Source organism: Glossina fuscipes, unplaced genomic scaffold (assembly GCF_014805625.2).
Source record: "Glossina fuscipes isolate IAEA_lab_2018 unplaced genomic scaffold, Yale_Gfus_2 26, whole genome shotgun sequence".
In the NCBI taxonomy this organism is placed as follows: domain Eukaryota; kingdom Metazoa; phylum Arthropoda; class Insecta; order Diptera; family Glossinidae; genus Glossina; species Glossina fuscipes.
This window is the reverse complement of record NW_023998421.1, coordinates 8,550,162-8,563,411: the sequence shown is the minus strand read 5'-3', so window position 1 is coordinate 8,563,411 and position 13,250 is coordinate 8,550,162. Positions and strand designations below refer to the sequence as shown.

The following is a 13,250-nucleotide window of genomic DNA, read 5'->3' as shown; positions in this document are numbered from 1 at the left end:
ACCCTTGCGAATTCTTTAAAAGGAAAATATAATTTATATAAATATTCTTTAAATTTGCATGTGCACAACAGGTAATGAATGATATTTAGGTTACAGATTTAAATTTTTCTATTTATGTGGAAGAATTTCAAATAAATACCGAGTTCAACTTTATTAATCAGTGTTTATAAAATTATCCATCGAAGTGAGGAGAACACGTTTTACTTAAATTCCATCGAGATGAGCAACGATAATAATTTGAATATCAGCAAATTAAGAGAACATATTAACAGGCTCGAACGATTCTTAAACGTTTGGGAGCAGTTGGATGAAGAAATCTTAACTTCAACTAACAGTGCATCTAATGATGACAACGGCCGCTTATTAACTGATCGTCACGAAATTTTGGAAGCGATGGAAGATGTTTGCAATGAATTTTCAGGTGATCTGAGGACTAGTCAAATTAATATGTTACCCAGCTATGAATATAATGTTGATAAATCCTGTGACAATCAGGCCTATTGTGCGGTCTGCATTAATGATCTGGTTTCAAAGGAACTTATACGCAAGTTGCCATGCGGTCACAATTTCCACGCTGAATGTTTAGACAAATGGTTGCAGTCACATGAAACTTGTCCAATGTGTCGGACTCGTGTGATTGACGGGTAAACTGGGCTATTATGTCCGTCGGCATCGTTTATATTTTTTGAAATCTGTAACGTGCGAGATCGTAACACAATAAATTGTGATACATCATGCCTGCCGCGTTACGCCTAATCTTGATGCTTTTGTCATAACATAACTCTCGATTTCGTAAGTATCTACAATTACTTTATTAATAAGACAATTTTCGTTTCTTAAAATTGTAAATGCACGTATTTTGAACAGAAAGCAATACAGACTTAACCACATTTTTGTAGTAACAGAAAAAAAATCTTTTGTTTTTATTGAGAGGTAATACAAATCGATTAGAGTAAAACAAGGCGTTTACGAGAAATTTTTTGCAATGAAAGGCAAAGTAGTAGAGTGTTTGAACATTCGAAAAAATCAGTATACATAAGCTATATTATAAACAAATATAGTTAACGAAAAATATATTTTGAAAAATATTAAAAGACGACGAACTCTCATTTGAAGTCCCCTCTGTAAGTGGCGTACGTAAGTGTATAGGAAAAACCATTTAATCTGCACGCATGTAACAGGGAAATAGGGGACTCCAAGAACATTGATTTTTGTGTGATAGGTGAGTGAGTACTTGAAAGATAAAATTCAATTTTAATGTTTCGTGAGAAAAATATTTTACTCAAAGTATATTGAAGTCTTGTCAGCTACACTTTTGCTCACTTTTCTGACAATTCGTGTCCCAGGTTAAAAACTGTTGCTCCTTTGAAGTAAAGCGATTCATCAAAATAAGTTTTTACGCAGCAAACAGTTCTATGAATCAAATTGATTAATTACTGTGGGTCGAGTTCGGAATTAACTGTTTCACCAGACTTTCATAGCTAATAAAAGACCACACTCTTCTGGTGTTACTAAACTCAAAATATGATACCACTGCCAAAGCTCGGTCGGTATGAGTGGTACGCTTGGATCGGCCCCATAACTTATTACTCTTGTAAATAGATTCGGTAAGATGCGATGCCTGAAAGCCCTTCTCTTTGTGGCGAAGAAACAATGCTATCGTCGAGTGCTGCTTATTTGGCATTTTTCCATTGCAATATGTGTATATATGCTGATGCCATTGTTTATTGTTATCAGATATGGAAGCTATTAAAAAAGTGTAACACCAGACATATATGTCCATTACTCGTTTTACATAAGTTATTTTGTTGAAGAACTTACGGTTGTATTGGTAAAGATACAATTCAAATCGATCTGTAAAGTGAGCAGAATGCTCAAGCTACATGAGATATTTGTTCCATTTTGCTTAAGTTTGAAAACAAATCTTCATTAAGAGATTAGAGTTAGAGAAAATCGATTTTCCAAGAAGGTCGTCTCCAAACCTTACTGATTATTAAATTGGCATTAGTTTTAAACGTCATTAAAATCTGTTAAGATATTGACTGACCTGTTTATTGCAGAAGTGATTAAAATATATGATGTACATTTTTACGTTATTATGACATTCGTATGCAAAGTTTTCCATTTTAAGCCCATTTAAGCACTTTGAAGTAACGCGAATTTTAATCGTACAAACGTGCTTTTTGGTTTGTTTGCTCTGTATTCGATTCGCTCTCTCTTCACCACCATTACATCGTTATTGCATACAAAAAGCATATAAGCGCAGAAGAAAATGAAAACAATGTTAACATGATGTGGACGTTAATGCCGAAAACTACTTTCACATATCAACCAATTTATGGTACATGTTCCTTTTATATATCCATTTCAATGCAAAGCAGTAAAAATGAAAACAAATATGTAAGCGGACACGTAAGTTATAATACCCTTGCGACAACTTCGATGCCAGTTCATCAACAATAGCGGACCACTTGTTAACGATAAATTTGATAGTAAGACGAACTGATCGAATTTTTCAACCAATTTTTTTCGAATATTTGATTTATAACGAGGAAGAGGATCGTACTTCCTTACATTTCGGTAATTGATTTAAGAGTACACTTTATTTAGCATTTAATCATTGCACGACGACAAGATTGACAGATGAACGATTTACAAATTGAGGCTTGTAGTGAAAGCCTACATTTTCCACTGGTATTTATACGTTTCCAAAGGTGCGACCATTGAATACCGCAATCATTGCAATAATGAATCCCGTTTCTTGGTATACGGGAGGCCCTTGTAGCAGCGATGATGTATCGCAGATGAAATTAATCATGCAATGATGCAATGCACTCATAAATGTCCTGAGAGAAGTTTTTGATTAAACTGTCGCAACCTATACGTATGCTTTGTGATGTAAGCAAACAAGTGTAACGATACCACGATTAATCACTAACAAGTTTTCAAAAGGTAAACTTTTTCATAAAAGTTTGCTTGTACTCGCCTGAAGCAAAGTTTCAGTACAAGCGAAAAAATCAAATAATGGATTTATTTGCTTTATGTCTTAATATATTACAAGTTTCCTTTGAGTATTATATATATTTTTTCCTATTGTTATATCCCTTTGCTCTTTCTTCAAATCCTATTATTCGTTTTGTACAAAAGTTTACAAATTCCATTTCTTTGTCATTCACATGAGCGCTCGCTTGTTTGCCTGGATGCATTGACAATCGATTTGCTATGTTTTAATGGCAAAAAAAAAAAAAAAAAAAAATTAAAAGTATTGATATATACCCGCGCATATACGTACAAACATGAGTGGATTAACGTGTAGGTTTGGCGAAAGAATTTGTGAATTCCTTTACGTAGAAAAAATAGTGATAGCTTTGCCGCCCTTCTATCGCACATACGTGTATGCATAAATGTACATTTACTTTACTTATTTTACTTACTTACTTGTTGGAATTTGTACTGATTAACCTTTACATTTATTTTGAAGAAGGGCTCCTTATAAGCTTTGGTTAATATGGCAAATTCCTAGGGTCACCTACTCACTTCTGTAGGGGGAACAGGCTGACATTCCGCAAGGTGTAGGGAAAAAGAGATAGAGAGAGAGGGAGAGAGTGAAATAAAGAGAGTGACAGTGACCGGAACCTGTAAGCCAATCCTGCGGCCAATCGACAGAGCACTCACTGTAGCACCAACCAATTAAAAGATGAGTTGGGTTGAATTCGGTTATGCCGACTTGGTAATCGCACTTCGTAACTATTTGGGCATGTGATAGCCCCCTTCCCTTAATAAGACATTTATTCTATGCGTAATGGATTACACACAGAGAAAGTTTAAGCTTATGACTGCGCATCTCCTTAATAAACCCCTAAGAGTACAACCGATTTCCTAATGTCCTTCTTCTTGTCTACAGCAACCGTAATAAGGATTTTAGTACTTTTTTCAGCAAAAAATGTTCCTTTGAATTTTTTTCACTTAAGATATTTTTTCCTCATAAGAAGACAAACTAGTGTCGGGTGGGTGTTACGCAACTGAAACAGTATAAGGTAATCGCATTTACGACGCGCTATGTTCGCAGTATATAATAAGAGTGGGAGAAATCTCACCATGTGGAAGTGGAGAATATCAAATTGTGCCGACATACCTTTCTGCGATATGTTTGCCTTTTTTTCCGTTTTGTCAAAACTCAATTGCCTTTTTTTACATTGTAAACAACTTATGCTTTCGCGAAATAAAGGCAGAACAACAGATTTATTGAACTTCTTGGCAAATTTAGAACAAAATGAAACAAAAAGAACGTTAACGTTGATTTATCAAGAAAATGCTGACGGAAATAAATTTCTTCTTCTTATTTAAAAGTTCAGTAAAATAAATTTTAAATATACAGAACTTGGCAACTGGTTCTTCTGGTAGATTTCTAACAGGGGCATCGGAATAAGACCGGTTCTCTTTCCCCATGTAGCTTTCTTCTAAAGAGGCCTTCAAACCTGCACAGTTTTGATGGTACGGCACGGCAGTAGTAGGGTGAGTATGTGCTGCACGGATGTCATCTTCTGAAGCACTTTCCTAGACAAACAACTGTGTGCTGAGTTAATTTCTAGAACCTATCAAAAATCCAAAAGGTAAGCGTAAAGCAAGAGGCCAACCAGAGGTACATAGTTCGTTGTAGTGAAAAACAATTGAACTTTTCAGAGATCATTTCACCCACAAAAATAAGTGTGTCTGTGTTTAGTGTGTAAGTGCGTCACGACAGCCAACAGAATAGGTAGCTTTATTGAAACACACATATTTACTACTCCGTATAATTAAATTCCCAACGATGTGAAAAAATTATCTAAATATCGTTGTTTTTAACGTTTTTTGCGCGCAATTCTCGGCGAGCCTTTGCTAGAAGCGTACATACGTTGTGAAAAATGTCTTCGTCAGCAATCATTGCAATCTACTAAGAAAGGGATATCTCGCATAACTTTGAAGTATACACGACGAAGGGACAAGCGGCGGAGAAAATATTAATTGAGCTAACTTTTCATATTAAAAACTTTTAACGGCAAACAACATTTCACTTTTCATATCTTAATATTTATTTATACTCTTATCAAGTAAAGTTTGTCTTCTTTTTGCAATCAATGCCAACTTAAAATCTAATGAAAATTAATTGCTTAACTAATGACTAAATTAAATGCGAACAGAAAACCGGAAGGAAAATATAAAAGACAAATAGTGAAGTTTACATAAATGGTAAGAGAGATAGAAATTTGATTGATCAATTTATCTTAACAAAGCTTCCTTATCTCTTATATAAACAATCGATTAACAAAGCTTCTTCTTGGTTTTGAATAAACTTTTACGTTCAACAGCTGTCGCGGAAAGATGCCATTTGAATTAACTTAGTGAAAACGGCCGATGAATCTTAAGGCGAGATCTTCTTAGCTACAACAAAATGCGGGCAGCTCTAGCACATATAAGGAAAAAAATAATAATAATATGTGTTCCTGCTCTGACCCTCTCACTGAAATTCACTCGTTATGAATGCTCTTAAAAATAAACCAATAGACCACCTGCCCGACCAATCGAACAACGAGAAACGATGACACGAAAGTCCCCATATTCGTGCGACCTGAGACGAGAGATGATGAGATGTTGACGATGAGAAGATTCACTAGGCTGAGTAGAAAGCAAGCGCAGTCTTGACTAGTTCACTTATTTACTTTGCTAGTCTCCGACGAATAATTATGATCCAAGTTATTTAAAACAACTCCTTTTGTTAAAAGTGACCGAAGGATAGAATGGAACTCTTCTCTTCTTACAAGAACATATAAAAAGTGATGGCGTTGCATTAATTTCTACTAATCTGCGCAGCTTGGTAACAGTTGTCCTACATAATTGGCCAAAATCTTTGCTAATATTGAGAGCCTGATGGCCTTGTTAATATCATGTATTTCCAATTAATTTCGGTTTAAGTTAATTATAGTTGTTTTTTCTTCGCTTATTTATATGTACGCAGAGTCAGTCGTTTATCGTCTGTCAACAAGGTAACATGTAGGTCAACGTTTTTTACGCTGTAGTAAATAGATCGGAAAACCAATTGAGTAAAGCACGTAACGTTTCCTTTTTTTTCTTCTTATCACTGGTTTTTTTTTGAATTTTTTTTGAACTTATACATAAAAAAAAGTTTACGTAAATCGCAAACAGTTTTCAGATTTCCTTTTTCTGTTCTCTAGAAGCCATGTCATCGAAATGTCAAAATTTTGATATTAACATCACCTACTTACAAGTATCGCGAACGGTTTCAATTGCAAATTGCTCTAGAAAGATGCAGTTCTCTATTGATTCTGGGCATACCAATAAGTCTTGAAGTCTTTTCTTTATTATGCTTTAAGAAATCTTAGTAAATGCTGGGAAGACTTTTCATACATTTCAAGTCTAATTGCACTGTGACGTTGCAATTACTTGTTGACATGAAATAAGCTCTTTTTAAGCTAAATATTTTTTCACTTCCTAACATCCGTTGCGTGATGCACTTGAAAAAGCAAGAAATGGGAAGAAAGTAAATATTAACATTTTCCTTGTTTTTCTTTGTAATTCTTTATATTATTTAATTTTCGCCTGTAGGATAGTTCAGTAAAAATGTACTCACTTCCGTTCGGGATAGTTGTGGTGAATGTTTAATGCATTTTAGCTAAATCCATGAAAAAACATCTTTGAAGTAAAATACAATAGTTGCACTAACCAACTGGAGTTTCGGTAGTTCCTTTGCTTGCTTCAGCTCATTTTTGACGGAAATTTCATGAGAATAACAATGAAAAGGAAGAAAATTTTAACTTATTAAAAAAGTTAAGTTCAACTCTACGCGTGAGATGGCACAATAAACTTTATTGGAGTACAAAAAAAAAAAAAAAAACGTTGTTAAGTAAATCATAAATTATAATAACACTCACCAAAGAGTTTCATTCTACGTCTGCCCTGTGCTGTAAAAGTGATTGTTTGACAAAACAACAGTATTTTTTTTTTTTTTTTTTACTCTTGAAAATTCGACAGTAGTAAGTCTTCATTCGTCTGAACTATTGTTTGTTCGAACATATGTACGGGTTTATATATCTGTTGAAATTTACTATAATACAACAATAGCATCATTATGTTGCTTGTGCATGAATGTAACGCATACGCGTGCGAATACATATAGATGTGACTGGCTTGATGCATTTGTATTCTGTGCATAAAGTTCAGAATATGAAATGAACATTGCTTTCTTATGACCTCGTATTCAACATTCCGAAGTTCGTTTAAGTACAATAGTTCTCTCTCCACATGGTTTTGTTGTGGTGCTTGAATTCTGTTACGTTGTATTGCCAAATATACATTAACTACATCTGCTAAAACATACACAATATATATATATATCTATATATGTTATAAGTATATGAAAGGATATGTGTTTGAGTTCTTTATGTCTGACATGCAGAAATAAAGTACAAATGACTGCTTGTTATTATTTACTTTGGTGAAATTTCTATACGTTCGCATACAGGTATGGGTGCATCCAGAGAACGACTTGCATTCATAGAAGAACAAAAACAACGTTATCGCAGAAATCATGAAGAATTCTTCAAAAATTGATTCAATTATTTTGCGGATTGATTGCTTAAATTACATAATCTGTAAACGTGTATGTATTGAAACATTTGGAGAGAAATCATCCTTTAGTACTCGTTAAATTTTGAAAGCATTATTCTGAAAGGATACAGTAATTAACAACTTATTCGACAATGAAACGAAATGCTTGTTAGTTCAGGATGAAAAATTTATGTTTAGTTCATTAAGCAAAACAACGAAATTCACTATGCCGTTAAACAGCTTCATAACAGAGGATACATCTAACCATCTCCGCCTTTTTAAAAAAGACGTCAAAGCTATTTAGGCGTTTATCATATGAAAGTACGGTTCCTTGTGAATCCTACGAATCATTATCACAATATTTAAATATCATAGACTTTTATGAACGTTTATTGTTGTGTCAATATATACAAAATTGACTGTAAAAAAGTCGATCGGTTTGGGCACTTGTAGAGCTTTCAAGTAACCGAATAGCGTCACCTACGTCACAAAAACAGTTCTGTATATTTCTCTCTCAATTTTTTAATCTGTCTGAAGAGATATTCAGTTGTTCATCGAGTATCTTGCTTTTTAAGATATCGTCCACTGTTGGAGCAAAGAAAAGGAATCATTTCGGCACACTTATCGAGAAATAAGCAACTAGCGTTGCGTACATCATTGTCACAGAGACCTTAGTCTCTATAAAATCAATCCAATCCAACATTTTCCAAATCTGCAAATAAACACTTGTTCTTTGATATTGTTGTGCAATTGTTGCATATATCGAAATAAATCTCAGAAATATTTTGTGCTGAATTCTTCGGCCAAATGAATGCTTTTGAATATTGAGAAAATTGCTAATAACATACGTGCTATAAGTAGATTAGAGAGTATGTGCTCTGCTTGTTCCTTACAAGACAATATATTTGCAAATTAATGAGATTACTTAGCGCGCTTGCTTCTCGAATGTATTGCACGAGAAATATACAACAATCATACTATAACACTAAGCCGAGCAGCAGTGTGAGTCGCAACAATTATTCCACAACTTATATTGCATTAAATTCTTAAGCATTGAATACCGTGAATGCATTTGCATAGCAGATCATGCGTCCATATATCAAAATATTATTTGATTGAACGTAATTATCTGTAGTTGAGCGCATACAGCTTGCATTGCATTACCAAAGTGAGAACCATATGCAAAACAAGATATTTTGAATAATACACGATGTAAATGTTTTCATTCAGTGTTCTACACTTTAAACAACTTAATAAATAATTAATCCAAATTTCATGTGCGAAACAACTTCTCGATTGATCATGTACCAAAATGGCGAATACATTCTCAAAACGCGGAAGGTTGATTTCCGTTTAGCTTCTATCATAATTGTGTGGCTCCGTGAAAACGTAACACACATCGGCTATGGAAGAGTCCATACGTTTACGTTTACCGACATGATGTTAACACAAAAACAATATTACAATAGCAAAAAATGTAATTGCAATTGTGGCAAAAGTATTCAGAAACATATACATTTTCTTGTTGCCTTCTCCTCTGACAAACTCTCTGTGCAATTTATTTTCACATGAATAAATACACTTTGTATAAAATTTGTTCCTTATATATGTATAGTATATTAATATCATCGTATCTTTCGCAATATCAAGGGATAGAATCTCTTAGGCTTTAACAGATAAATCTATATGTACACATGTGAACTTTATTTTCCTTCTCGATCTGCTCTCTTATCTTGGAGTTCTAAGCGTAGATTCCTAGTTAGTCAAAAAATAAGAAACGAGTACAAATTTTAGATATTGAAAGTTACACTAGCAAAGCTTAATCTCTATCATTGTAATATAATTTGTGATGGAGCTTCTTGCTTTAGACGGCTTAACGGGGAACCAAACCATTTACAAACAACTACTTTCGTGAGTTTATATTATGATTTTAATTTTATTTATCGTCTTATTCCGAAAATATAATTCACCTTGTGAGTTAGTTTACACTATACTGTTCGGTAATATGGTATACATTTGGTTTTATTTAGTACCTACTATGAGAGAGGAAATGAACTGGACCCCGGCAACAACCTTATCAACAGGGTAATCATGCATGTCTCCTACCTTCCGCACTCTGAAACTATGTATAGGAGGGGCATGCCATTAAGGTAATTCTTTGAATTGAGACTGTCTTCTTCACCATACAAATTTTAATCAGCATTTGCCGCTCAGTTTAGGAACGAGATTATTATAAATTACTTCGCATATTTGCAAGACTGCTTTTGTGTTCGTTAATCTCAGCTTCTTTTTATGAAATCTAAGCCATGTGTACACTCGAACATAGGGATCATAATTTAGCTAAAATTTTTGAGAGATGCCTTTTTCCAAACAAATAGAAATGTTCTTATGTTGTTGAGTGTGCCAACCTAAGCAAATATTTAATTTCACACAATCTTATAGATATCCGCCCCGATTATCATATGAAACGGGATGAAAAAAAGATGTTTACCAATTCCTTGTAGCTTTCTCTATGCTTTTCCGAGTCAATAAACTGTTTGCTTGACCATGTAAGCTTGCTTTGCCACTTGATTCGTTATTTGTTGCTTTGTTGTTTGTTTGTCTGTCGAATAAAATGATTTCAAATATTATTTACATTCTGTAATTTGTTATTTGTTGACTGGTATTATTCTTCTTACACTTCTTTATAAATAAATAAGTTCTGCAATGTTTATGCTGGTTCTTCATACATATAAATTATGTACACTTTTCATAGATATATATATATATGTGTATGTAAGTATAAATAGCAACAAAACAGTATCCGTTCGAAGGCATTGCAAGCAGTTCTTTGCAAAGGAATACTTTTCATTCACATTTGTTGAAAATTTATATGTTGATCAACATGTAATATATTGCAATAAACTTATTTTTAAGGTTTGCAACGTTTGTTCGACAGTTTGTAGCATCACGGTTCTGATAAAGTATATATACTTTCCGTCTAAGCAAAAATTTTGGGTAAACCATCACAACGTCTACCCATCGGTTTTTTGTTCGTATCACAGTTTTGAAATTGAACGTGATGTGCCTTTTAAAACTTTTAAGATAGCAACAAAAGTGAAAGATTCGAGAAAAACACATATTTCTGAATGTCAAAACTATATTATGGCAGACAATAATGTAAAATGTTTCGTAAATATTTAACAAAACAATTTTTGACAAGTTTGACAATCAATGACAAAATTTTGTCATGACCATGGTCCCGATTAACCAACTGATATTCCTTCCTGATATCCTTCGTTGTTATCGAAATTGTTCATTGAGATGAAAACAATAAAATTTCTTAGTTATTTTTCTGTTTCCATTCTCTCTTTGGATTCAATTAGAGTCAATGTTATTTCATATCGTCTTACTTATGTAACTTTATTTTATTTAGAAAATTTTAATAAGGTTACCTTAACATGGGTGAATAAAAACAAATAAAAACACTATAGTGGGCCATGGCCTACCATTAAATACTCTACAGTACCTGATAGTTAATTATATAAGGACTTTTTAAAATAAGACATTATATGGGAAGTGGTTGAAAAAGTGGTCCGATTCGAGCCATATTCAACAGCGTTCGTCTTTGAAAGATTTTAATAGAATATTTCAAAAATTTACGATATTTGTGTTAAACGCAGGAGCCCAATGCAGACATATAAACAGACAAAGTGACTCTGATTCAATCACTATAATAAAAGATGGATCCATCTCATGCCCTTCCGGATGTTGCATACATCCGCATAAATTTCTTACACTCTTACTCCACTAGAAGTGTAAGATATTGCTCGACCTATTTTTGAAGAATCGAAAATTTTCATTGGAGAAAAATTTAAGATCTCGTTTAATTTGTTGGTCAATTCTTTAAACGTTAAATAACTGCTAAACCTAACCTTTTTCTTTTTATTTTGCTTTCTAGTCGTAGGCTGAATTGTCCAACAATTTGCCACTTATGCCCTTTCAAACGTCCACTTTCAATTTAGTTTGACCTTTGCGGTTCTTTTTCACTCCACTATTGCAAACTTAGCGTACCTCGCTGCGACCAACACGTTTCGATGTCATTGTTGTTTTTCTTTTACATTTATATGTGTAGAAAAAGTAGTTTAACGGTGACTAACATTCTGCTGGGACAGAAACAAAGTCAATCCCTACTTTATATTTTAATTTGTGTCAAGGTTATATTAAGTTTGAAAATCATCTAAAAATCCATACAAAGACTTTTTCACAAACCGCGAAAATACCATAGTAACCGACGTAAAATGCAGGAATGTTCATTCGCTCTTTAAAGTCTAGAACGACGCATTACACGCTCAACCAGTTAAGCCATGTCCGTCAGTCTGTCCGCAAAGTCGTTTGCGTATGTAGATGTGTTTTGCATTTTTATTTCCATGGCCGTGGGAGCTTTCAAAACGAGTAATACACGGACAAATAAGCGGACTAGGCCAAAATAAACTCTGAACTCTGAGCAGATTGTTTAGTAATACATACACTTTATATTGATTCCTCAAATTACAAGTGAAGCGCCACCAGAAAGCATTTAAAACAAACATATGAGAATCAGGATTTGCGGATGTATTTTCCAATTTTTCACTCCTTCTTACGTTGCTTAATTTGATCCCTACTTAATGCCATAGAATATTCGACAATTTTATTGCGTTAAGTAACATTATTGAAAGAAGACATTAATTTACTAATTAATTAATTTAAGAGCTTGTGCGAAAAGGAGCACTTATAGATAATAAAAAATGGAAGAATTTAACATAATGGAAACTATAAGTGCACTGTACACCATTAAACTGTATTGCAAAGCGTTATAATACAAGCGTAGGATAAAAAACGTTAATGTAAATGTCAACATTTCTCATCAGCAAACGTAGGTTGCCTTATTTTATTTACGAGACTTCAAGAGAAATAGTACTTTACTTAAAGATATTTCAAGTGCTAAGGATCTTTCAAGTTATTGTTTGAAAGCAGATTATAGATCATAATTTTGGAAAGCGTTCTTGCAAATCTTAATTTAAACATATATATGTTTCTCTCACTAACTTACGGGCCCAAAGGCTGCTTGACACATTTGCATATTCATCTTTCAAGTAAAGTATAGGAAATTTATAAGGTACCGAAATTGTTAACTATCTTAAGCCTCATATTTATGTAAACTATTTCATTCAGATACTCTTGTGAAGATAAAAGCTGATAACTTTTATGTTTCATGTACAAAACTTTAATTACAAGTTACAAGCGTGTAAGAAAAGAAAGGAGCAAGACACATACCTAGATGAAAAGATCTTTGGAAATGAATTCTGCCATATATATAAGTAAATTTTAATTAAAACTCAAATATACGTGCGAAGAGTAAACTACCTAAGCACAAAGGAGTATGTTTACTTATGCATATATATCTATAAATATATACGCATATGCTCCATTTATTTTAAAAGATTTATTCGTAATTGAATTTAAGAAGTTTTTCTTGCCTTACATGGAACGAGCACTGAAAATCTTCCTCTTATTTGCTTAGTTTTCAAACACAGAATAATTTTAAGCTTTGAAATTAGTTTCTTAAACATGGTTTAATTTTTCGTTTTTTTTTTTTTTTTTTTTTCTCCTTTACACACACACCC

The 13,250-nt window shown here is 33.3% G+C and overlaps 1 protein-coding gene across 1 annotated transcript; it reads left to right on the top strand.

Annotated features, from left to right (window-relative positions):
• Positions 1-219: 219 nt before the first annotated feature.
• On the top strand, positions 220-648 carry LOC119635472 (RING-H2 finger protein ATL70-like). The gene has a single exon (XM_038030281.1). It carries the CDS (start codon positions 220-222, stop codon positions 646-648), a length of 429 nt encoding a protein of 142 aa, XP_037886209.1.
• The last annotated feature ends 12,602 nt before the right edge of the window (positions 649-13,250 follow it).

Coding starts and splice junctions, on each gene's coding strand:
- LOC119635472 (XM_038030281.1), top strand. CDS start 220: ATGAGCAACGATAATAATTTGAATATCAGCAAATTAAGAGAACATATT.